Source organism: Hesperophylax consimilis, chromosome 3, assembly GCF_061612785.1.
Source record: "Hesperophylax consimilis isolate HC1 chromosome 3, BYU_Hcon_1.0, whole genome shotgun sequence".
Taxonomy (NCBI): domain Eukaryota; kingdom Metazoa; phylum Arthropoda; class Insecta; order Trichoptera; family Limnephilidae; genus Hesperophylax; species Hesperophylax consimilis.
This window is the reverse complement of record NC_142838.1, coordinates 32,433,983-32,461,362: the sequence shown is the minus strand read 5'-3', so window position 1 is coordinate 32,461,362 and position 27,380 is coordinate 32,433,983. Positions and strand designations below refer to the sequence as shown.

The 27,380-nt window shown below is 36.8% G+C and overlaps 1 protein-coding gene across 1 annotated transcript; it reads right to left on the bottom strand.

The window, feature by feature from the left end:
* Positions 1–338: 338 nt before the first annotated feature.
* Positions 339–23,309, bottom strand: LOC149425294 (uncharacterized). The gene is made up of 11 exons (XM_089650761.1): positions 23,082–23,309; positions 22,223–22,976; positions 12,723–12,997; positions 10,446–10,823; positions 9,540–9,820; positions 7,986–8,175; positions 7,535–7,715; positions 6,147–6,298; positions 4,022–4,155; positions 1,076–1,259; positions 339–347 (listed from the first exon to the last, which is right to left on the bottom strand). Exons 2-11 carry the CDS (start codon positions 22,953–22,955, stop codon positions 339–341), a joined length of 2,517 nt encoding a protein of 838 aa, XP_089506887.1. The 5' UTR covers positions 22,956–22,976; positions 23,082–23,309.
* Positions 23,310–27,380: the final 4,071 nt, after the last annotated feature.

The following is a 27,380-nucleotide window of genomic DNA, read 5'->3' as shown; positions in this document are numbered from 1 at the left end:
ACTCGCGTGTCCAGGTGTCTGTAACCCCTCTGACTGGACGAGGAATCTGAGTCCGAATCTTCGCGTCGGCGCTTCCGGGAATCTTGCGTTTGGTCGCTGTTGCCGACCGACGCCGCGTCATTATTTTCGATGTCACTCATTTGCGCAACAATCACAATTAAAAGACGACAAAACACTGATAAACACGATAAAACTATGAGTTAATTTCTCGCAAACAGTATATTTATAAAGGCTAGGGAATAAACTATGATTTTTGCACTTAAAGTTGGTTTTTAAGCACAGCACAAACACGAAACGTACTTAAGGCGCGAAAAAACGGCGTCATATGAACACAAACATCACGTGACCTGAAATGCGCGTCACTACAGTGTTGCCAGTAGGGAGAAAAAGTGTGGCAAGTGGAGAAAAAGGGCAAATATAGGGAATAAACACGCGCGAAACGTAAATAAAAGGGCGAAAGAGCAAGCTCTCTCTCATAATGGATTCCAGGCATCGATTAGGAACACAAAATATCAGGTTTTTATATTCAGCTTTGAAATGTGGTGAAATTATGATGTAATCAAAGCAATTTTTTATAATTTATAATTTATTTTTGATGATCAAATGTCATATATGATTTCTTTGAAAATTTCAATCGAAAATATTATTTGGTTTAGAAATTGTATCAATTTTAAGAAAGCGATATATTTTTGCGCTAATCGCGAAAAACACCCGCTATAGGCTAGAGTCTATTGTTTGAAGCGCCCGACTACAATGTGTTAATACACCATACAACCCAGTTCATAATACACCATACAACCCAGTTCTTAATACACCATACAACCCAGTTCTTAATACACCATACAACCCAGATCTTAATACACCATAAAACCCAGTTCTTAATACACCATACAACCCAGTTCTTAATACACCATACAACCCAGATCTTAAAGAGTTTAACCCAAGAGGCCGAAAAAGGTTGTATTCAAATTTGTTCCAACTATTCTGAATGAAGTCCAGGTATAGAACCGTAGTATACGTTGACAAAAAATCTGACAGTATCAATTTAATTTGAAGTTTAAAATATGAGACTTACCTGCATCAGTAGACTGTTGATATTCAGATCTAGTCCCTGCGTTTCCACATCGTCCCCCACATCCCCCCCGTCCCCCAGACACAGCTCGGCCCCGACGGCACCTCCCATCCCCCCATCCCCCTCCCCCTCACCCTCCAGCTCCAGGCCCCCGCACACCAGGGGATTTCCCTGCTTCTCGTCACAACTGAAATAGTCAATTAATAGATTAGATTTTCCCTAATATGCTTTAAAGATTTCAGAGATGACCTATTACAATTACGTTTAAAAAATCGGAAAAATGTAATAGCAATAAATCATTTTTTAATGTTCGTGCAAGTGGTATAATTAGAGATGGCAAAATTTAGTTTTAACTAAAAACGCGAAAAAATATTTATGTTTCGAAAATAGGGCATTTATAAGTTTTCTTTGCGTTTCAAGGCATTTGAAAGTGTTTCCAGTGATTTCTATTTCGCAAATTAACGCGAAAAACGTGATTTGGCCGTATTTCAGCTAAATTATTCTATGCGCGAATTTCCCGAAAATACCGGGTACAGTAGAACCCCATTAATTCGAACCCCGATAATTCGAAAAAACGCGTAATTCGAAATTTTCGCCAAAAAAATTTCCTAAATTTTTTCATACAAAATTTTTTTCAATTCGAAATTCGTAATTCGAAATTTATTTTTGTCCGCGCACGAAAATTTGTTCGTGTAATTCGAAAAAATTTGATTTTTGCGAAAATAAATCATAATATTTCGTAAATCTGAATCTAAAAGTCAGCCGTGGCGGTAAAACGCCGAAAAATGTATTTTTACGTGGTTATACATCGTCCTAATTAGTATTATTATTTTGTAAATCTGAATCGATTTACACTGGAATGTCGTACTTTTTCAAATTTATTTCGAATATCCGAGTTTAAAGGGCCGAGAAAATACGTTTTACGCGGATATATGTCGTAGTTTTACGAGTTTACACCAAATATCTGAATTTAAAGGGTCGGCCGCGACGAAACTCGGCCGCGAAATTTCCATTTACGCGTAAATGGATCGTATATTTACGAATTTATTTCGAATATTTGAATTTAAATGGCCCGCTGCGACGGAAATCGGCCGTGAAATCTCGATTTACGCGTAGATATATCGTATTTTTACGAATTTATTTCGAATATTTGAATTTTAAAGGGCCCGCCGCGACGGAAATAGGACGCGAAATTTCAATTTACGCGGAAATATATCGTATTTTTACTAACTTTACTTCGAATATCCGAGTTAAAAAATACGGCGCGACGGAAATCGGCCGAAAAATTTCGATTCACGCCAAAATATGACATATTTTTACGAATTTACTTCAAATATCTGAACTTAAAAGGCCGGCCGCGATGAAAAACTGCCGATAAAATTCTATTTACGCGGAAATATATCATATTTTTACGAATTTACATCAAATATCTGAATTTAAAGGGTTGGCCGCGACGGAAATCGGCCGCGCATTCTCGATTTACACGGAAATATATCGTATTTTTGCGAATTTATTTAGAATATCTGAATTTAAAGAGCCGGCCGCGATGGAATACAGCCGCGAATTCTCGTTTTACGCGGAAATATATCGTATTTTTACGAATTTAAATTCAGATATTTGAAATAAAGGGCAGGCAGCGACGGAAAATTACCGCGAAATCTCGATTTACGCGGAAATATAACGTATTTTTACGAATATCTCAATTTAAAGGGTAGGCCGCGACAGAAATCGGCAGCGAAATCTCGATTTACGCGTTAATATATAGCATTTTTACGAATTTATTGCGAATATCTGAATTTAAAGGGCCTGCCGCTACGGTAATCGTCCGCGAAAATAAAGAAATAATTGGTATTAATACGAATTTACAACTAAAATACCACCCGAATTTGAAGAGGCGGCCGAGAAAATCGATTTTCGGCGTTTTTTTTTTTCATAAAATTTCGAATTACGTGGGAATTCGTTAATTCGAAATTTGATTTTTGATGTCCCGTGGATTTCGAATTAACGAGGTTCTATATTAAAATAATATGTGAGAATTTCAAAAAATCGATATTACATTACTTTATAATTTTGTTACTATTTTATGTGTAAATATTTAATATTTTTGTACTGTAGGCTAAAATTGCTTTTTGACATTACACAAATTGTGCGAAATAAATTACGCCTATTGATGTTAATCGCAATCTGCATTTGTTGTGTTTGTGTTCGACCCGTACTTAGAGTTTCCTTCCTTACTAATTTAATATTAAAATTAATTATTTATAATCTTTCACATGGAAATACTTGCAAATGAAGGTTAAACATATATTTTACCAAAAATACTTAAAATATGTGCTAAAAACATTCAGGAAATACTTTTTTTTTTATATTTTGCTACAAAACGCTAAATTATGCCTCAAAATGCTATAAAACGCTAAATTTCTAATTGTTAATGCTAAAAAATCTGAAAATTAATGCTAAATTTTGCCATCTCTAGGTATAATTTATAGCTGTAATGCCCTGTTCATATTGGACATCAGAAAGCCAGCTAATGATATTCTCAAAAATTGGTCACCGCTGTTGCAACGGCAGTTGTTACCTAGAAAACAGACAGAAACTACGATAAAACCCAGTTTTCCATATTTGCATGAAGTTATATTTTTTCAATTTTTATTGAAATAACTTTACAATGTTATATTTTTCGATTCCTTGAAAATAACCTTGTCATTTACATAAAGTAAAAAAAATGGATCTTTAGAATCAGAAAAAAAGGTAACATACAAAACTTATGTGGAAAAGAGATACATACGTAGTAGAATCGGGAGAGATATTTCCGAAGAAAGGACAGATAAGATGAATGAAAGTAATAAAAACTAAAAAACAGGAGTAAAAATATTATGAAAACGAATAGGAACATCTCAAGGGAGGATACAAAATAAAACTAAAAGGCATTCATAGCATAATATTTACCTGGAGAGATGCTGCAGCAGGTGCGGGGGCTGATGGGGCAGGAAGGCCACCCCCTGGGGCAGATCCAAGGGCCCCCAGGGCACGTGGGTCCGGGCACTGCGTAGAGAAAGGAGCTCCTCAGCACACAATTCTGGCTGCGGGACAAAAGAACGAGGATGTTATACATTTTAATAATAATTTGTTATTGATTGGGTGACGTAGCATCCTCTATCTAACAATACCCACTCGGCAATGAACTAACCATAGACAAAACTACTTAAGAAAGGAAAGCTGTAAGACATAGACATGTTATTATTCCTAGAGAATGGATTTCCGGGTTACAAATAACTTGGAAATACATGTTTGAATTTTCCCTACTACGATGGGCATAAAAAGCTTAATTTGTTATTTGAAGACTTGACTTGCACACCTTGACACTTAAACTTGTGATGACTGACAAACCTGGAAGCTTTGGACCACTTGTCTACAAACTGGTAATACTACAATATGTATGCACCTAAACTGAATTAAAAAGTAAGAAATTCAAAGTTTTTTTCTTTATACGTAATATTTCACCAAAAGTTCCACTTTTTGCATGACAAGATATCTGAATACAGTAGAACCTCGTTAATTCGAAATCCACCGGACATCAAAAATCAAATTTCGAATTAACGAATTCCCACGTAATTCGAAATTTTATGAAGAAAAAAAAAAAAAAAACGCCGAAAATCGATTTTCTCGGCCGCCTCTTCAAATCCAGGTGGAATTTTAGTTGTAAATTCGTATTAATACCAATTATTTCTTTATTTTCGCGGCCGATTACCGTAGCGGCGGGCCCTTTAAATTCAGATATTCGCAATAAATTCGTAGAAATGCTATATATTTACGCGAAAATCGAGATTTCGCTGCCGATTTCGGTCGCGGCCTACCATTTAAATTGAGATATTCGTAAAAATACGATATATTTCCGCGTAAATCTAGATTTCGCGGTAATTTTCCGTCGCGGCCGGCCCTTTATTTCAAATATACGCATTTAAATTGGTAAAAATACGACATATTTCGGCGTAAAACGAGAATTCGCGGCCATATTCCGTCGCGGCCGGCTCTTTAAATTCAGATATTCGAAATAAATTCGCAATAATACGATATATTTCCGTGTAAATCGAAAATGCGCGGCCGATTTCTGTCGCGGCCGACCCTTTAAATTCAGATATTTGATGTCAATTCGTAAAAATATGATATATTTCCGCGTAAATCCAATTTTATTGGCAGTTTTTCGTCGCGGCCGGCCTTTCAAGTTCAGATATTTGAAGTAAATTCGTAAAAATATGTCATATTTCGGCGTGAATCGAATTTTTTCGGCCGATTTCCGTCGCGCCGTATTTATTAACTCGGATATTCGAAGTAAAGTTAGTAAAAATACGACATATATCCGCGTAAATTGAAATTTCGCGTCCGATTTCCGTCGCGGCGGGTCCTTTAAAATTCAGATATTCGAAATAAATTCGTAAAAATACGATATATTTACGCGTAAATCGAGATTTCGCGGCCGATTTCCGTCGCAGCGGGCTATTTAAATTCAAATATTCGAAATAAATTCGTAAATATACGATACATTTACGCGTAAATCGAAATTTCGCGGCCGAGTTTCGTCGCAGCCGACCCTTTAAATTCAGATATTTGGTGTAAACTCGTAAAACTACGACATGTTTCCGCGTAAAACGTATTTTCTCGGCCCTTCAAACTCGGATATTCGAAATAAATTTGAAAAAGTATGACATTCCAGTGTAAATCGATTCAGATTTACAAGATAATAATACTAATTAGGACGATGTATAACCACGTAAAAATACATTTTTCGGCGTTTTACCGCCACGGCTGACTTTTAGATTCAGATTTACGAAATATTATGATTTATTTTCGCAAAAATCATTTTTTTTCGAATTACACGAACAAATTTTCGTGCGCGGACAAAAATAAATTTCGAATTACGAATTAACGAATTTCGAATTAAAAAAATTTTTGTATGAAAAAATTTTTCTGCGGAAATTTTTTTGGCGAAAATTTCGAATTACGCGTTTTTTCGAATTATCGGGGTTCGAATTAACGGGGTTCTACTGTACTATGTTTAAAATAATAAATGTACCTCTTGAATGATGGACATGGTGGGTGGTTCTTCGACTAGTACTTTGCCCTTTGGTTTCTTGGTTCGGGGGACCTTGGGAACACCATCGACCCCGTGCTGCCGCTTCTTGTGGACGTACACAGAACTCTTGTTCGAAAACTTCTCATCACAGCCTAGAAAATAGACATACCAAGTTAATATGTATTCCAATTTAACCTGATACATATGTATTTGATTTACTTAGAATAAATCAAAAAAAATATGAGAAATTGTAGTTCATAGTTTACATTGCAGGAACACAAACAGGAACTATAATACATATCATTCTTTTATTGGAAAAAAGAAACAGAGGTTGACCACTTATTAGACTGGATGACGACATTAAAATAATAACCTAGAATCAACAAAACTGTTGATCATTAGAGGGAGACATACCACATGCGTGTTCACAGTCCCTCACTGCAAAACTAGGCTGGGCCAAAGGCACATCAACTATATTGCCCCAAAATTGTTCAATTCTTTACCCAATTCCATCAACATGTCTCAAAACCTGAACTTATATAAGAAAAATGTTAAAAGTTGGATAAGAAATAATTTCGAAGCGAGTAACTTTTTTCTATAATTTAAGCCATCTGTTTCTAAATAACTAAACTACCACATGTCTTTCTGTAAATTAAAGATTAATTTCTTTAAATCAAAGAAATATATACATGCATCTATGTTTTATGTGTGTGTGTGGGTGTGTGTGTGTGTGCGTGAGTGTGTGTGCGTGTGTCTGTGTGTGCGTGTGTCTGTGTGTGCGTGTGTCTGTTTGTGCGTGTATCTGTGTGTGTATGTGTGTGTGTGTGTGTGTGTGTGTGTGTGTGTGTGTGTGTGTATATGTTTGTAAATTTAAAAAAAAAAAAAAAGAAAAAATAGAAACTTCTCTAAAAAAAAAAAACCAATCACATTGATCTCTATAGATACATTTAACAAGTTTAAAAAAAAACTATATTTTAAACACCACTGTTTTATCCTTACACTATAATACCCACGCTCAGGCTTCGCCTTTGTGGGATTTTTTTGTTACTCTTTCATTCTATATTACTATGTATGTACCTGAATTGTATATGTATCAAAAATTTTGTTAATAAAAAAAAAAAAAAAAAAAAAAAAAGACCAAAGGTCAGACCTAGTCGGCTGCACTCGAATATATCCTGGAACTTATCAATAAACATCAACTCATTGCACTAAAGAGGTAGGCAGAGAGGATAAGAAGGCACGTAACTCCGTAATGGCAGACATCCTTGCTTCTACCACATACAGACATCTACTTATACATACTCTCAAGTATTTCATCATATTGGTTGGATTATAATTTGTATATTGGGTGTTAACATTTATCATACTAAATATATAAGTCAGGATACCTGGATGATCGCATGCATGATGCCTGTGCGGCAAGTGGCGGGGCTGGTGCTCCCTCAGGTGCTCCGCCCTCAGGAAAGAGTGCCCACAAACTGCGCACGTGTGTCGCCGCGCACCGGCCCCCGCGTGCGCTCGAGCGTGCCGACGCAGCTTGGACGCCGAGGGGAAGGCCCAGTTGCACGACTGCACAAAATAATTAAATTTCATAAGACAAGACAATTTAATATTACAGACTCTTATAAGATTACATTTCCATTTTAAGCAAAGTTTCAATTCTAAATGGGTGGTCTTTGACCAGGGCGATACTGGAAATATCTGTTACCCTCTACCACGGAGGTACATCGAAAAATTATCTAACAGGAGAACAAATTAGTGGATTGCGATGATATTCCACAAAAATGGGCCTACATATTATATAAATTATCGAAGTATCATGTATTATTATTCTCTCACAGGATACGTGCAGCGGTAGGGCTTGTCCCCCGTGTGCGTGCGCAGGTGGTAGCGCAGGCGGCAGGGCTGTGGGAAGCGGCGCCCGCAACCAGGCCAGTAGCAAAGCAGGTCCCCGGGCTGGTGCGCGTGCGTGCGCGCGTGGGCCGCCAGTCCTGCTGTCCACCAGAAGCGCTTGCCGCATATGCCGCACCTGCAAAATAATTTCAATTCTGATGTAAGATACATTCATTATTATTACGGCGCAATATCTCAGGATGGGATTTGACCACCTCCACAAACATTCTTCACTGGCTGCAATCCTCTTCCACACAGTATATTCGCCTCTTCATCATAAGATACATACAGTTGCTACCAACTCAAAGCATATATACGAATGGAAAATTGCACAAAATGGGTTATTATTATTATTATTAAATTCAGATTAAAGTGAAAACTTTCAAAAAGCGTCACTTTATACCAACCAAATGGCGGCTAAAGATGTTAAGCAAAGAGATATTATTAAGAGAGTAAGGAATCTACATATACATAACTCATTTTCAATAATATGGAAGTTTTCTGTATGGTTTCCTGGAACGGTAAGCAGAGAGGATAGACTCCCACGCAACTCTGTCATGACACACACTCCTCTTATTACTATATTATATATGTTATTCTGACTCTTAACATGATCTAACTCAAGTAAGTATTGATTCACCTGATCGTGAAATGTCTTCCTCGGGTGTCCCTGACTTCTTACACTCCTTTTTTTCTTTTTTTATTCAGGAGAAAACACAGATACAAAAAAATTAAAATGAGAGAGAATTTACCTGTACCCCAAACCATTTCTTCTATTATGGATTATTATTCTCTTTCTTCGTTGATCCTACTAATCTAAGCGTCCGTTTCGTAACCTCAGCAACATTTTTTTTTTTTTTTTTTTATTAACTTTCAAAAATACATTTTTTACAATTAAGTCCCGTTAAACTGATTGATATCAGTTTGTCAACGGGTTCTTTTAACAATTACTTTTTAAATACATATACAATTTTAACAAGTACATAAAATATACACATAATTACATTAGTACAAAAAAATTCTTTCACATAACCATTTTTTTAACATACATTTCCTTCTGTGAGTCAATTCACAGCTTTTTATTGAGTTTGGTAACATGTTGTAAATTATTGGAACGAGGTATTCTAGAGTTCTTTGACCATATTTATTCAGGTATCTGGGAACTACAAGTCCATCGTTTGCAATTAGTCTTGTATTATGAACATGTGTCACTATTTTATTATGTTCAGATTGAGATGTATGCTGACTCGCAATTTTAAGCCACAATAAAGCACGAACAGATAATACATTTACAGAGTTGTATAGTAATGACTTTGGTACGTCATTTCTTTGTTCGTATTTAGTTTTGTTCAATAATAATTTTACCAAAGAATATTGTACATTTTGGACTGAAAGAAGATTTGTTTTTGTTGAATGTCCCCATGAAGTTATTCCGTATCTTATTAGGGATTCCGCCAATGATAGGTATACTGTAACATGAAGCTATTAAATCTTGCATACCTATTGACTGCATGCTGTGGCACGTGCTCCGTATTGAGATGCGTCTCCAGCTCCGTCCGCACGGCGAACAACATTTCGCACGAGCGTGCCGGACACTGCAGCCGTCCCCCCCGGCCGGTGTGTGCTCGTATCACGTGCGCCTGCAGATTGTACTTGGTACTGAAGGCCTTCCTGCAGCCCGGCTTCACGCATGAGTGACGCTCCAGACCCGCATGCGTCATTGCGTGCAGACGCAGCTTGCCGAGGGCGCGAAAGGCCCAGTCGCAACCTGCGTGGGAGCACTGAACAAAACAAATAAATAAGTTCATCAAAAAAATAAGTAGCAAAAAATATTGTGGTATTAAGTGTCACTGCTTAGAATCAGTAATGTTGTGGAGAGAAATGGGTAAGGAGAAAATAATTTGGATAAGTACTAAGCTATTCAAAACTAATTTTTAAACATAGCTAGAACATTTGTTACATGGGTGATACACAGTGAGGTCGAAACCCCAGATGTTGGAATTAAGCGCAAGTATATTAGACTGGTTAGTAGATGAGTTCCCACCCATCGTCGGAGTCATGAGTAAGTAAGAGTTTTTCAAATATGGTCAGGTTATTCATAAACTGGGAATGTTTGTTTTCTTTTTAATTCTTCTTCGGTCGTTCCTAATTGCCGAGGATCGTGACCCACACTGCAATTTTGTTTTAATAAATATTAAAAATAATCATGAAGAAACTTCTTTATTTACACTTCTCAAAGATTTGTAGAAGCTACCTCCAGGCCCAGGGGGAACAATCTTACCGCTCTGTCATTGTATATTGTTCAAAATATGTATGTATTTAATTTTTAAAAACTCAATGAAAATTATTCATTTATGCTGCAATTAAAAATTCTTTTAATTTTTTAAATTAGTTCTTAATTTTTACCTTAAATGGTCTGAGATCGTAGTGCGCCAGAATATGATTCTTGAGCAGATAGTGCGTCTTAAAACTGAGCTCGCACTCCGGCTGGGGACACGCCCATGACCTGGTGCCGTCAGGGAGTAGCTCTGAGGCCACCAGGTCCTCGGTGACTCCCACAGAAGCCAGAGCCTCTGTCACCAGCCTACGGGCCCGCTTCTTCTGATCTATGGCCAGCTCCGTTGACGGGTCCATCGGAAAGACTTCCGCTGCGAGAGCGGCACCATCTTCCACCTCCTCCTCGCCGACCTCTGGCAGATCTTCGAAGGTTTGGTGGCACTCCAGGTGGTGCTCATCCAACTGGTCTTGGCTGATGAATGCAGTGTTGCAGCCCTCTGTATTGCACTAGAAAAACACCATGAATATATTGAATGTTATAAGACTTTTGTGGCTTAAAACACAGTTTATTGTTTAGGTTACACAGATCACAAATAGCAAAATAGTCACAGTATACAATTTACACGAATACACTTTGAAATAACATTTATCGACTAGGCAAGGATTTATATAGGGTCCTTACCGGATAGTAATTGGAAACAACCAAATAGAATCGAGTCGCGGCACAACTGTTCGGGACTAGCCTAGGTTTGCTTGGGGCGGATTACTGTCTCTCAAGGGCTGTGTGCAGCACAGGTAGTCAAGAAGAAGAGCACGCCTAGTAGTCTTCAAGTCGGTTGCTTAGCAATGGTAGTAGATAGCTGTCCTCAGAGGGTCGTGCGGAGCACGGGTAGCCAGCTGAGGGAAGGTACTAGCCAAGGCGAGCAGACAGGAGAACTGTACTGTGCTTAGTAATGGTAGTAGATAGCCGTCCTCAGAGGGCCGTGCAGAGCACGGGTAGCCAGCTGAGAGAGGGTACTAGCCAAAGCGAGTAGACTGAAGAACTGTGTTGTGTAAGGGTGAGTTGCTGCTTTTAAGGGCTTCATCCCGTGTCAGCAGCGTAAGGGATGGTCGGCCGCGTGGGGGGGGGATGCACAGAAAGCGTTCTTCGCTTCTCTTTGCCTGCGTGCAGCGTGACAGGGACAATGCCATTTGGGGAGAGAGAGATGGTGTATTGGCAGTAATATACAGCACGCTACAATGTGCTATATATTTTATTATTAGAGAACTTTTGTATTTTTAGAGGTTTTAAAATGTATCGTAAATGATATTCTTAATTGCAATAATGGTGCATAACAGAATAACTATAATAATATCATTATTATGTAAACTTTAGAATACAGCTAACATCTGTCAGTCAAATAATAGTTTTGGGCTCATTGATTGATCGCCTGTTTTTATATATAATTATGTATGACATAAAGGAAGGAGGGAATAAGTGAAAAGGTTAAGAAGAATATAAAAGCCAAAAAAGTGAAAATTCTAGGTATGGAATGTGAATAATCTATATATATATAGAATGTGAATATTCTATATATATAGAATGTGAATATACTATATATATAGATCACATTTTATGTTATGGTTAAGTATATAGAATGTGAATATTCTATATATATATATAGAATGTGAATTACACCACCACCAGTACAGGTATGTAATAGGCATAAAAATTGCTTGGCAAAGGGAGTCTAGAAACAGTTAATTTTAGCGCGAAAATAGTTTTTATTATTTTGTGAATAATTTTATAAAAAAGAATAAATTTTATCAAGGATAACTGTCACAAATAATATTAGCCATAAAATTGTATTTTTTTAAAGTTGTTTCTTATGCTATGTATACGTACGCGATTCGAACTGGCGAGCTGAAACTCAACTTATGGAAAAGGAACGTAGCAACCGCACATGGCGCGAAACGCCTTTCGTTTCTTTCCCGTAATTCGAGGCTTGGCTTGCATTTTGGTTCGCAAATTTACATATGCGTACCATTATAATATGTGTTCATACATTTTATTGAAACAATACATTTTTTAGCAGTTTACGAATATATTTTTTATGAAGTAAACAACAATTTTATTTTAATTCCACTCAAGCGAAACCATATAAAAACCTTCAATTTATAAAAGCATATTTTTTGATATTCATAATGTAAACTGATTTGTAGCAAAAATAGTTTTATAATGCTTCGCCTTAAGTTATGCAAAGCAGCCCTTTAATTACATATCTTGTAAAAAGATATGAGAATGTCAAAATAATAAGAAAGTATGTTAGGCAATCTATATTCAGAATATTAAACAAAACACGGTTAGGACAAAGATGCTGAATTCTTTAGAGCTTATTTATCCCATTGGACCAAGAATAGTCTTACCGCATAAATATTGAGATCAAAGTGTGTTAGAATGTGATGGTAGAGGGCATCCTTCTGGCCGTAGAGTCTGTTACAGTCCGGGACGGGGCACAGCCACAGGGCCTGCGCGCCCCCCGCCCCCTCCACCAGCAACTGCGGCTCCTCGGGCAGCCCCCGCAGCAGAGGCAGGGCCAGCGCTGGGTCCAGGAGGCCACCAGGATTCACAGGAACCTCGCATTCCTCTTCTTCCCCCTGTGCCTTTGCCTCGGGGGGCAGGATTTCTCTTGCCGCCACTTCTGTAAAGAAAGAGAATGAACATTAGAAGGTTAACTGAATAAAACCATATTAATATGGTTAAAGCAAGTTAATAGTTAAAAATATCATGTGTTTAACTATTAACTGTAATGATGATGGACACTGTAATGCTGTCCGAAACTTTGGCAATGAGACAAACAAGGCAATGCAACATGGCATAGTACCCCAAAAATAAATCACTGTAATAATTTTGGCCATGAAAATCTCAAATCATAACCATATAAATAATGTTCAGTAAATTTAAATTCCCAAGCACACTTTTTTGCACGCCGTAGTCATCCTGAAAAATTAACGTTTGTTGTAAACGAACATCAAACCAAAAACACACAAATTACCTATTAATTGCTATCTAATAATTAAAAAAAAAAACTTCACAAATAAAAAACTTCACAGACAAAAAATACTTTGTAAAAAAAGATTGATAAATAATATTTCTTATTTTTATTCACATAACTCAAAATGCATACGAGTAGTAATGTAATACGTAAAGGAAGTGAGATGCAACTGCCCGAGCAGTGCCTACACACGGCCATTTATTTATCTTTTTTTGCGTTTCCCATATAATTTGAATGGACAAAACACTTCTCGTGAACCCCTATTTAGACGGGAACACAAAGGAGAGGGATCAATAGAACAGGTTTGTAAGGTCCAGCACACTAAGGACTAAGGACTAAGGACCCACAGTGTGGAGATGGCAAGCTATTGGAGGAAGGTGCACGGTGTCTGCAGCAACCTCTGAGGCACCCCCCCTACTTTTGAGGTCACACAAACATCTTAACTAAATAGTATTGTTTACTCTTTTTGTAAAATCAAAAAAGTGCAAAAAAGTTTTTTGCCAAATGGCTTGTAATTTTGATAGTGTTTGCGTTTCTTGCGACTTTGAGAAGAAGAAAAACTTGCAAAATCTTTTTGGATACATAATTATTGATTACTGTTGATTTTGAGCAGTATAATAAAATATTTTTTACAAGTTATGTTGGTGAATAATAAATTATGTAGGTACTTTTAATTGTAACAGTTAAGAAATTTGCAGTGATCAGGAAAAATTAAGAATACAAAATTACACAAATAATGCAAAGAAAAGTATTGAGAAACATTTATAAAAGTAAACGGGAGAAGTACAGTCATCTGTGTTAGTGGTTAAACACTGCTCTATTTCTGTTTCAAACAGAAAATTTATATTGCACTGTTTTTAAGAAAAACAAATCTCCCAAGGAAGCTGTAAATCTTATCTATAAAGCAGAAAATCTGTTTCCCAGAGCAGCAAAACTGCCAAATAGTGAACCTGGCATTGTGGAAATTGCACAGATTTATCTCTCTGGAATTTATAATTCATTTGACTGTCAAAAAACAAGAAAAGTCGCCATATTGTCTATTACAAATGTTTCAATAATTCAAAAGCATTGAAATTTACCGAGAAAAAAATAAACTCCTGGGAAAAGCCAAACAGTAAAACATCTTACATACATTTTTTTAAAATGATTGCTATTCTCAAGATAGAGCGATCCATTTACTAAAGGAGACAATTAAAAAAAAAAAAATTACATAGAAATTTATTTTACTACGTAATAAGGTACTAAATATTAAATTATACATAGTTGATGTACCTATTACCTATGTCCTTAACCCATTGGCCTCCGAATTGTTTTGTACCGAAGTTTTAAATCTGCAGTGATGTACTAAATCTTACATAACTTTTAAACTAAACATGCAAACGAAACAATTTTTTTAAATTTACTCGATCATCGAATTAAGGTATGCAAAAAATATATGCAGTTTTAAAAAAAATAATAATAATATAATTAAACGAGGATATAAAAATATTTTTTTTATAAAAACCATTTTTTTTTAATAATTGGATTAAGAAAAGTTTTACATTAATCATACTTATGAACATAATATATTTTATTTCAATTTGGGCTGAAGTTAGCCGCCCACCACGCATTTTACGAACAAGCTTGTCAATTCCCGAACCACATGCTATTTTAAAAAAAATTCAATGACGCTGAAATATAACAAAATTTCAATCGTAAATATCAGGAAAAAACTGTACCAACGGAGTCCTGCCAATTACTACGAAATGAATGCTTAATTATCTACAGAGCGATTGGCATTTAAAATTTTAAACACAGATGTCAATAATGTATCCCTTTTTCGTTTTTAAGCCGACGACACCAGACCCGCCAGGACGGCGTCGTTTGAGGCCAATGGGTTAAAATGTCTTGGTAATTTCATCTGGGGTAAAAATTATTGTTCTTAATCCTTACTAATGATTTAGGTAAGAGTAATAATAACAAAAAATACTAATTGGGAAGAAAGTGCATGGAGAGATGAAGAGAAAAACATAAGATGTAGTCAAGTTCAGTTATTAATGAAGCCGATTGTAAAAACCCAGCTGTTTTGTTGAAGAAAGAGACTCAAATAAGATTTGTTTATAAATCAATATATATAAAATGATGTATAATATAATGAGTACGTAAGTTCCATGAGATATTGCCCTAATATCAATAAAAGGGAGATTCCGTTACAGAGACAACAGACTTCATAGTGATAAATCACTTCCTTTTGTTCTCGCTCTCTACTCACTCCACATTGTGCCAAGAATTCTAAAGAGTCCATTTGTATCGGATCTGACCAATAGAATTCCTTATTAGTTATGGAGTGGCCAAGATAATAATATTATTTTACTACTCAACTTCTATGGACAGATGGACGGGTAAAAGAGCTTTGTTATTTTTTATATTCCGTGGGAACCATAGACATCCAAATTAATGGACTTGTCCTAATATGAAATCTGATTGGCTGGGGGCAAACCATGTGACCATATTTTTGGCACTAGGAGGGTTCGAGAATGCTTTGAATAAACTACGACATCAGTCATACATTGGCTGTTGAAGAGCGCACATTGAACTAACCAGACCCTGTGCAGAAACGTAAAACTTGCTAAAGGTTGCAGCGCAGCCTATTGTGGGACTTTTCTTCACTGTTTTTAAAGGAACATTCAGACCTGTAGGTTTAGTGATGCTAAAAACGTGTGAGGTGGGTAGATTATATGTAACACTAAACATTGAAGTAAACTAAATAGTGTAACAAAATATTGTAATTTTCGAAACAAGCCCAAACATTTGTTTATGGGGATTTGCAGTTAAGTTTTTACGCAGCCAGCCGAAAAGGACTAGTAATTCGTAAGCAGATTTTATTTATGAAGAGTGAATATTGATATCACAATGCGAGTTGCCTGCAAACCCATATTACACACGTTAGATTCACTTATTGACAAATCACAGAAAGGGAGATGGTCGCACCGCCTCTAGCGCTCTGGCACTTGTTTTGTTCCCCTTTCCTTGATTGGCTGGTATATCAATTTGAATGTCTATGGTGGGAACGGTATTTCGAATAATACTTCAAAACGTGTTCACTATATATTACCATCATTGAATTGAAATTTGAAACCCACAAAAAAGTTTAAAAGATTTTAAACGGCAACACCAAGATAACCCATAGGAAAATGAATGCAAGTTTTAAAAAGCATAATGGTACAAGTGTATATTTTTAACTTTATCCAAACAGTGTTCAGAAAATAAAGTGGTACTTTCCAAAAGGAGATGATTCTAAATCACATTGCAAGACCAATTTAATGTTCCTATTTTTTTTATTACTTAACGTTTTGCAAGGAAGATAATTACATGAAAAGGCGATATTTTGTATGTTTGAAATTTATGTATCAAATTGGCTATTATTAGATATAAAATCAAAATAAAACAAAATCAATTTCACAGATCAGACTGAAATATTTTTAAAAAGTAAAATAATGAATTGTCATTTTGCCTTTCGACGTTGGTGTTTGTTTAGATCAAATTGTCAAACTCGAATGTAAACCATAACCTCAAACTGAATGTACATGGTTAAAACTGTTTCAAAATGGGCATAAATCTACAAAAATATGGTTCAACTAAATTTAAAAAAAACATTAATTTTACTTTTGAGTAATTATGAACTGCTCACACAGCAACTGCAACTCTTAGAGAGAAACTTTTCATCCTTATTTACTGTAAAAAAATGTCCTGGTCACAGGACAAATTGAAAATGTGAAGCAGTTAAAATTTTAAAGAACTAAAAACGTTAAAAATTCAAATAAGATTCTGACTAGAAGCGAAATAAAACCTCAAAAGGGTTCATCAAATAAAAATACTATTTACAGATTTTGTAAACGCTCTCTCGATAGCCCAAAGGGCACTAACGAGGCGGTGCGAGTGATGCTTCATCCCTTCGCACCTGCATACTTCACGTATATGAATTACCTACGTGTGTGTAGTCCAAACATTCATGTATGCATTCCGATAAAGCAGATCACAAAAAGAGCTTGTGATTGTAATATTTACATTATCAAACATGATCGCGAGTGCTAACCGTGATCAATGTGATTTCTCACGAAAACGGCGCTATATAAATTAGCCAAATATTATTATTATTAATTAACTGTATTGTAAACTATTAATTTCCCTAAAATAAATAACGAAATTGACAACATTTATTTTTGAAAGGCGTATGGATCTTAAGGTAACTGTTTTATAAATAAATACTTCCAGCTTCACAAATCTTACAAATCTCACAAGTAATGGTACTGTTGAGTCTGGAAAACTCCAGATTCGACGTAATGTGGGTGCGCGTCAATCTTGCCAGTACGGCAAGATTCTACGCATGTCTATACCGCTCACCGAACCATAGCGAATCAGACACTTCCGAGCTCTTCAAACATTTGAGCGATACTATTGATGATCTCTTGCCCCGCTACCCTTCGGCCGAGTTTGTTGTTCTGGGGGACTTCAACGTTCATAACGAACCATGGTTGAAGTTCTCAGGCCCAACGGACTCGGCTGGCCGACAGGCGGAATCCTTTGCCATTTGCTACGGATTAGAGCAATTGGTTCAGGAGCCTACAAGGGTTCCTGATGTCCAGACTCACCGCTCCAATCTGTTAGACCTATTCTTAACTACTGTGCCACACGGTTATAAGATTGACGTCACAGCGCCTCTGGGATCATCTGACCACTGCCTAGTGACGACATCAATCCCCGTTAGCCTCAGACCAACCAATGAGAGGCTGAGGAGAAAAGTGTGGCACTATAGGTCAGCAGATTGGTTCGGTATGCGGGCCCATTTCAATGCTTTTCCGTGGTCAGCTGTTTGTTTTCGGACTTCGGACCCTTCAAGATGTGCCCAGGAGATTGGTGAAGTCATCAATTCGGCGATGGATGGCTTCATACAATCGACTACTAAAGAAACTGGTGTGGGCTCAAAGCCGTGGTTCAGTCGACAATGCTCCGAAGCAGTTCGACGAAAAAACGCGGCTTACCGAGCCTACAACACATCTCGAACGCCCGAAAGCAGATCAGCATACAACAAATCGGCAAAGGAATGCAAGAGAATCATCAATAGGTCAAAATTCGAACACGACCTGCAGATCAGCAAAAAGCTGGCTGCCTGCCCGCATGGCAGCAGAGCATTCTGGTCGCTTGCGGGCTCAATAGGTCGAAATTTTTGCAAACCCAGTTTGCCACCTCTTACCAGACCTGACGGCTCACTAGCAAACACCGCCACCGAAAAGGCAAACCTTTTAGGGAAAATGTTTGCGGAAAACTCGACCCTCGACGACGGGGGTGCTGTTCCGCCGTCGGTTCCTCACTGCGGCTTCTATATGAAAAAGCTGAGGATCCGGCATCGGGATGTACTCCACGTCATACGGGGGCTCGATGTTAACAAAGCTAGTGGACCTGATGGAATACCTGCCCTGGTATTGCAGAGGTGTGCTGCGGAAATAGTTCCAGTTTTGACAAAGCTCTTCAAAATGTCCCTGAAGTGTGGCACTGTGCCCTCTGGTTGGAAAAAAGCGGTAATTCACCCTATTCCCAAGAAAGGTGACCGCTCCAACCCGGCCAACTACCGCCCCATAGCGATCACATCAGTTCTGTCCAAAGTGATGGAACGTGTGATCAACGACAAACTGCTCACATACCTCGAGAAGAACAAAATTATCAACGACCGTCAATACGGATTCCGGCGGAACCGCTCGTGCGGTGATCTTCTCGCGTATGTGACGCATGTTTGGGGGCGGTGCCTGGAACGTCACGGTGAGACCCAAACGGTCGCACTAGACATATCCAAGGCCTTTGACCGGGTCTGGCACCGAGGACTTGTCAACAAATTGCATTCTTACGGACTTCCCGCATCCCTGTGTACGTGGATTGCTGACTTTTTAAGGGATAGGTCGATTCAGGCGGTTGCTGACGGTTTCACCTCTTCCTCGCACTCCATAAATGCTGGCGTCCCACAGGGATCGGTTCTGTCTCCAACTTTGTTTTTGTTGCACATCAATGACCTTTTGACATGTGCACCGATTCATTGTTACGCGGATGACAGTACAGTTCATGATAGCTTTTTGTTTGACAAGCGGGCACACAAACTCCAACGGCTCGGAGGGCTTTGAAGCAGAGAATGGACGGTTATCTCGAGAGTATTTCCTCCTGGGGTAAAAATAATCTCGTCGAATTTAATGTTTCAAAGACCCAATCCTGTCTGATTACGTCTAAAAGGGATCCAAATGATAATCTAGTATCCTTCAACGGAAGCAATCTTCCGAACAGGCCTTCCATTGATATGCTTGGTGTAACTATAAGTGACCAGCTCAGGTACGGGGGCTCCATCGAAGCTAGAGTAAAGTTGGCCTCTCAGAAGCTGGGCGTACTGTACAGGGCCCGCAGATACTTTAATAGTACACAACTGCTCACCCTGTACAAATCGCAAGTGCGCCCTACTGTCGAATTTGGCAGCCATCTCTGGTCTGGAGCCCCAAAATACCTGAAAAAAACCCTTGACTCTGTGCAGAAACGGGCGGTCCGTTTGATAGATTCCCCAATCTTAACAAACGGACTGCAATCTTTAGAGCACAGGCGTCAGGTAGGTATGCTGTCCTTGTTCTATCGGTATTACAATGGAAGATGCTCTGAAGAACTAGCGTCATTGATCCCTTCGGCACCGGTGCGTAGTCGGGATACACGTCAAACGCGCGCCCAACATTTGTACACAGTTGACACTTGTCACATGAGAACGGGTCGCTTCTACGATTCGTTCTTAAGTTCAACAGCTCGGCTGTGGAACGAACTGCCGGCCTCTGTGTTTCCTCCCTCCTACAACATGGGACTCTTCAAGACCCATGTTCACTCCTTCCTCTCCACAAAAAGACCCTCCACACAGCATCCCCAAAGATGACATAGGCCCTGAGGGAAATTATTTTCTTCAGGGCCTCCTGTGTGGAGTAAATATAAAAAAAAAAAAAAAAAAAAAAAATTCGCACAGGATGAGGTAGACGTTTAACATTAATTACAAACATATTCGTTTATTAATTTTACCATAAAAATAATATGATATTATCGTTTAAAGTTTATAAAAGTTCCTCTTCGGGACGACTTATTTCTAGATTAGTAAAGACTATGAATTCAAATGTCAACGTAATTAAATGGTAAGGTGACCACCCAATTATGAATATTGGAATTTTTAGAACATTTGAAAAATACATATACTTACATATATCTTCTTTTCTTTTTGTCAAAATGTTATTTAACGAATTTATTATTTGTAAAACATAACTAATTAAATTTTATTTCGATACAATTTTATGTTTCTGTACAGTCATAATTATTTCTTCAGACAAACTTTTTTGACTGTACTAATAATATTTGGCTAATTTATATAGCGCCGTCTTCGTGAGAAATCACCTCAAGGGCGCTGGCTACGTAGTAAATATACACATACAGGGTGTATCGGCACGTACCCGACAAACTTTAACCAGCTATTTCTTAGCATATTTGGAGTAAAAAATCTTATGTGCACTTTGCTGTCCGGTAACGTTTTTTTTTAATAAAAAATGTATTATTCATATTTTCACCACATGTCACCACTGTTTTATCCTTTGTCAAAGTTTGAAAACCCATCTGGCAAATATTTTATTCGAATTCCGTTGAATAATGCACGTGTGTACCTATATTGGCGCACTTTTACAATCACAACGAAATGGCACGGCACCATTCGTCTCATTTTTAACTATTATTATTTAGTGTGTGCGAAAGAGCGAAGACGCTTTTTGACATACTTGCTTATAACAGCTGTTGAACACGAAACGCAATGCCAATGACAGTGATGTAGTGTGGAAATTTTAAATTTTTTTGTTTTTAATTGAAAAAAAAATGCTACCGGACAGCAAAGTGCCCATAACATTTTTTACTCCAAATGTGCTAAGGAATAGTTGGTTAAAGTTTGTCGGGTTAGTGCCGATACACCCTGTATATAAATAAATTAAATTCTTGTACTAACTAGCATTTTTACTATGATTCCACATATTAACCTGTTAACCGGGGAATTCCGTTTTGAATTACGCAGCATATAACGGGCGCGAACTCCTTCACTAGGACGTATCAGTACGTCACGCCCGGAGGACGTAATTTCATATTATTATTTTTTTTCATTTATGCATTATAAAAATGAAAATATCGAATTAAAAAAATAAAAATTTTACAGACAATTATAAAGATTACAAAAAATATAAAAAAGGTTATAATTACAGAACAATAAACAAAAGCACACAGATAAAAGAGAAACATTGAGTTTAAAAAATTAAAATATGTAAAAATTCAAAACTCAATTTCCGTGCGATATGCTCGGAAATATACGTCCCGCGCGTTCCAGGGCGCAACATATATTTCAAGGACATATTCATATATCCTACCCGTACCCGATACTGTTTACGTTTGACGTATTTATACGTCCCGCCCGGTTAACAGGGTAATTATAAATTGAATAGGTACCAATAATATATTATGTATCTAAATCATCGATGTAAGTAATTATTGATTCTACGTTATTTATATAAATATATAAAATTGTAAAGGTCCCCTCAATTACAGAAGAATGGTCACTGTCACCCATCAATATTATAAGAAGCAAGTAATGACTTACATTCTTTTCAAATGCTCCTTGGGAAGTGTATACAAACTCTGCCTGGGAATACTTTAAAAAAAGTATTTTTGTATTATTTGGGCATACCCACACTGTATATAATTATATAAACTGTCAGATTGTGATGTATCAAGGAATAGTTAATATTAAAAAAAAAAAAACAGATATTTAAGTGAAATTTACCGAGATCTTACCTTGCCTGAAGTTAAGTGAAGAGGAATCTTCTGAAAAATTATCATCTGTAAACAATACATTGTCTGGGTATTCTGGGACGGAGAACTCCGGAATAACAGAATTTGTAACAGGGGCCTGATTCTGCTTTGCTAAGCGCTTTTTGTCACACACATATGTGTCCAGTATTATCTTCTGTGATGGCCAGCGCTTTCTCGGAAATGTCTTGGCACCTTTGCTTTTGTTTATCACCATTCCATCGTTCAAAAATATATCATCAAATCCTGCCACGAGGGGAGATTCTATGTCATTGCTGTAAAGCTGAGGGTGACTGGAGGCTGGCGGCGCATTCAATGTGTTGTTTGCCTCCGTAAAAACATAACTCACTTCACCATTGGCTGCGTTATTTAATGACTGATGTGTATCCGTGAACTCCACGATACTCCCGTCGGAATGTGAAATACTGCTTACACCTGTCAAATCAGTTAAAACCGTATCTTGCAAAATAGCGATATTTAAATCATTCGGTTGAATAAGGAGAGCATCAGATGTGAAAGTGATAACAGGGCTTTTGGAATCTCTTGGAAGAATAGGTTTTTTAGGCAGAATACGTATTGCATTGCTGACTTGGTGGTGTTTAGTTATGTTTGTCGGTACATTCGCCGGTTGATGTTTAGCCTTTTTTCTAAGTATATTTGGCCTTCGAATTTTAAACGAGCTTGAAGCGACGCCGTGGGTTGCGTCAGAATTTTGCATTGCACTTGTTTGATTTGGAATCTAAAATTAATAAACATACAATTTATTGACAGAAACACAAAGAAAACGATAACGCAATCATTAAACAATAACAGCATAATACATACAACGATAAAAAATACTTACTTGAGTGTTATATTTTTACTTATCATTCTCAGGCGATGAACTAAACAAAGCACAATAACAGAAACTTAACCGGAAACAAAAATAATACTAAGAAGGCAAAAATTTTGCGCAAAAACTACATTCCTAATTTATTGGTGATGAAGTGAAACAAATAGTTACTTCACCATGAAAATATTACGGACATCGCGAACAAAACAAACGCCCCATTTACCGCCGGTCGAGCCAGTTCTGACGTTTTCGAGGTTAGATTTGTCTATGGTGAAGGTAAAGACAATCGCGTTCTTTATTTATTTTTTACATTAAAGGGCTACTGTACTTTTCCAAAACCTTTTTAGAACCGTAAAACATGAAACCTTCAAGCGCCTTCAAGATTAAACAAATTCTTCATAGTATTATTGAATGGAAGTTCCCTCACAAAATGGATGGGTCGTTTCAAAACATTTGAACAATTTATCAAATTTCAATGTTGATTTTCAAGTTCTATTAATGTTCTGTTTTTATATCATAATTGGCCAGTTGTTTAACAAAGCTGAAATAATAAAAGAACTTGAATAGAACCTTACAGAACTCGAAAAACAACTTAGTAATTTGATGAATTGATCAAATTCTGTGAAACAACCCGTCCTTAAACATTTATTGTAATAACATGAAAGTTTTGGTTGGTTTGAGGCTTATTAACCAATGCGAAAATTATAATAATATTTTTGTGATTCTGTTAGGTTGGGTTAGATTAGATTAAGATGACCACCCCTTTTCCGGTAATTTATGACACCACGAACCCCTACTACATTATATTTTGAAACCTTGAACTCGACCGCTTTTACTCCGGTTGTTTTAATATTGCACAACATATAGAGTTACTCAAATTTCAGTTATCTAAAATTCCCAGGGCAGGAGCAGAGGATTTTTTTAGAGAGATTCGAATATGGAGCCTCTTTAGTTTGGGTACTTTTGTTTTATTTTTTATTTTACCATTTTGTTTAAAATCTTTTGAGATTACCTATTATTTTTAATTTCAGGGACGAGAATAAGGAAAAATACTATCGCTTTAAATACATATATTCATATAAATCTACAAACGCTGATTCTGAAAATATATGTTTTATTGTATATATATAACAGCCAAAGTAATAAATCCGGGTATTACCTATATATACTATCCAGCCATTATTTATAATGTCTATTCAATTTAGACAAGTGATAATTGACACAGATTAATCACATTAACTAACAATATCATCGAAGACTTGGATAAAGTAATAAAACAAGTAGGTATATGTAAAGATTATAAAATTATATTTATTTTACTTTAATTTATAAAGTAAATTTAAACTAGGTTGGGTTATATAGCTTAGGTTAGGTTAGGTTGGGTTATGATAGGTTAGGTTAGGTTAGGTTGGGTTATAATAGTTTAGGTTAGGTTGGGTTGGGTTAGGTTAGGTTAGGTTAGGATAGATTGGGTTATGGTAGGGTTATTAGATTGGGTTATGATAGGTTAGGTTAGGTTAGGTTATTTTATTATAAGTTAGGTTAGGATAGGGGGGTAACAAGTCAGTTGGACCGTATTTATTACTTTGGCTAACTTTGACCCGATATTATGAATAATATCCGGATAAATGTATCACATTGTCTAAATAATTTTGTTTCAGTCATTATGTATAATAGCTATTTAATCACTATGAATGTAATATATTTATCCCCTCTCGTACTTTGATGATCTCGCGCGACGGTACGCCAGGTATATGTTGATCCGTTTGCATTTGTTGATCCACCCCGGATATGTTGATCCATTACCCAAGCTGGCATACATATGTAAATCCCTACAGATCAACTTGTGTCATCGAGATTTAGCTGTAAGCCTCGCCCATTTTTCGGTCGCATATACATTTTACACGATTTATTTTGTTGATCCATATATTTCTGACAAACTTGACGGATTGCATGCGTTGTAACTTGTAACCGCCAATTTTTAGATCCTGTTAGTACTTCTATATTCTATGAAAATGACTTTATACTTAAAGAGGATAGACTGCCTCACGAGTATTTATATTGAAATGGAACTTTCGCAAACGACAAATCCATGCTTAAAAAATCTTTTAAACTTGATTCAACAAAAATGTAACTTTAATGCATCATTTACTACGTTTCGTGACTTAGCAGGGGTGCCCGGGTTCATGGGGTGAGGTTTGTCTAGGTCATTTTATATGAGAAATTTTGAACTTTGATTGAATAAAATTTTATTTTAATGTATCTTTTACCATATCTCCCGACGTAAGTTTCTTGTAATGATTAAGTTGAAACAAAGCGTAATATCCATAATATGTGCCTATTAAAATTGCGGCGATTAGATTGGTGAGAATTAAATTTTTCAAATATTAAATAATGATTGCTAAAAAATTTATTTTTATTTGTTTTTTATTAAACATGGCTAAAGTCATTTTAAGTTACAATTCCAACCAACGATGTTTTAGTATATGTTCGTCAATCAACACGAGCCATAATGTCTGTACATCAGAGCCCTCGAGAATTATTACAATTATGTGTACCGCCGCCCCGGGAACCTTTTATTAGATAACCAATAACCCTACCATAGGTCACTGCCAACGTTTAGCGAGATTGTTGTTTATTTCTTGTATATTTTTACATCATATCCACACAGGAGGCCCTGAGGAAAATCGCAACCCTCAGGGCCTATGTCATCTTTGTAAATGCTGTTTTGGGGGAATTTTGAAGGAAAGGAAGGAGAGTGAGTTCTGGGAAGTAAATAGGTTTGATGGGTGGGTAGTAATTTGGGGGTCAGTGTGTTCGAGTGATATACATAAGAATCTAACTCTCCTAAGGCGATGCGTTGAAAGAGGACTAATCGATCCGGCCCACCACGCAGTTATTAGGTAGGCGCATCCGCCGCTAAGCCCCTAACACACCTCACCCCATAAACTCAGGCACTCCTGCTAAGTCACCAAACATATCAAACAACTTGGGGTGACCTATGGCAGAAGTGTGGGTTATCCAATAAATGGTTCCCGGGGCGGCGGTACACATACCCTCCTCCCAAATTGTAATAAACGTCTACTTTAAAATTCAAAACATAATTTAAAACGTACCTAAATGACGGCCTCCGCTATCGAGGGGTAGGGCTCTCGACTAGCAATCCGAAGGTCGCGGGCTCAAATAAATTTTACTAAAATTAATTTGTACTATTTTACAATTAGTGTTTGGTAACCAGATCTGAATAGCCAGGTACTCTCCCACCTTCCTCCTCGTCATATCCTTCGAGGTCCACAATACCTTCAGTCTCACAACAACCACAATTGGGGATGCAATAGTCTCACTGGCTCCAGACGAGAGCAGTTGGGACTCTGGTGCGGTATTCACAATTTGTTTTTAAATGAAAACAGAAATATTGTCAATATTATAATCAGATGCCAATCATATTTCCTACAAAAGCTACAGCTAGTTTCGAGAAGTTGAATAAAGTGTTTTTAGCATAAAAATGGCAAAATAGCAATATTATTGTAATAACATTATAGACTAATATTAGACATTAATACATCAATGAATAACATTAATTTAAAATGACCACCCAACGAGAGGCTGATTTGTTTCACAGTTTGTGGATGAACCGAACACACGTGCAGTGTTATACTAATACCAACTAGAGGAGAGCGTAAAACACTTCAATATTTTTTATTTAAATTTTGATAATTCCTCGATGCTTCATATTAATGTTTCATAAAAAAATAAAAATCAAATCACACCACATCCAGACAAAGAAGCCGATATGTTTTTATACACAAAAAAGGTTTATTTGGATATTCTCTGTATGAAAACTAATTTCGTTAAAAAATAATACTGTATTGAAAATGTGATCAGACCTTCACTTCGTTGTTAAGACAATGCACCTGCGGACTGTGGCCGGGATGTGACAACACCCTGTTTAGAAAAAATTTCACCCATATAATAAGTTTAATTTAATTTGTCTTTGATAATCAACGGCTATGGACTATTTCTACGTTTTGCCACCGCGTTCCCAGATACTATTGATTACTAAACACGGCGAAATATTTCAAAACGACTTATTAACGATTCCAGAATGTACTTTATTCATAATTGTTTTCAAAAATTATCTGTTTCTTTAGACAATTTTTTTTATAAAGTGCTTATAAATTACGTTTATTACTTCACTGGAGCGATTTCTGCCATATTTTTACAATATTGTGCAATATCTTAGTTTTACCTCTAGGTACATCATAGAGTGGGTACTTATTGAATCTAAAAATATGAGATAATTGATTAAAT

Excerpts from the sequence above, each read along its gene's own strand:
- LOC149425294 (XM_089650761.1), bottom strand. The coding sequence starts at position 22,955 with ATGCAAAATTCTGACGCAACCCACGGCGTCGCTTCAAGCTCGTTTAAA. Across the intron at positions 6,299-7,534 it reads TCATGCATGCGATCATCCAG|GCTGTGATGAGAAGTTTTCG; the intron begins GTATCCTGACTT and ends TCTATTTTCTAG. Across the intron at positions 1,260-4,021 it reads CTGCTGCAGCATCTCTCCAG|TTGTGACGAGAAGCAGGGAA; the intron begins GTAAATATTATG and ends TGACTATTTCAG.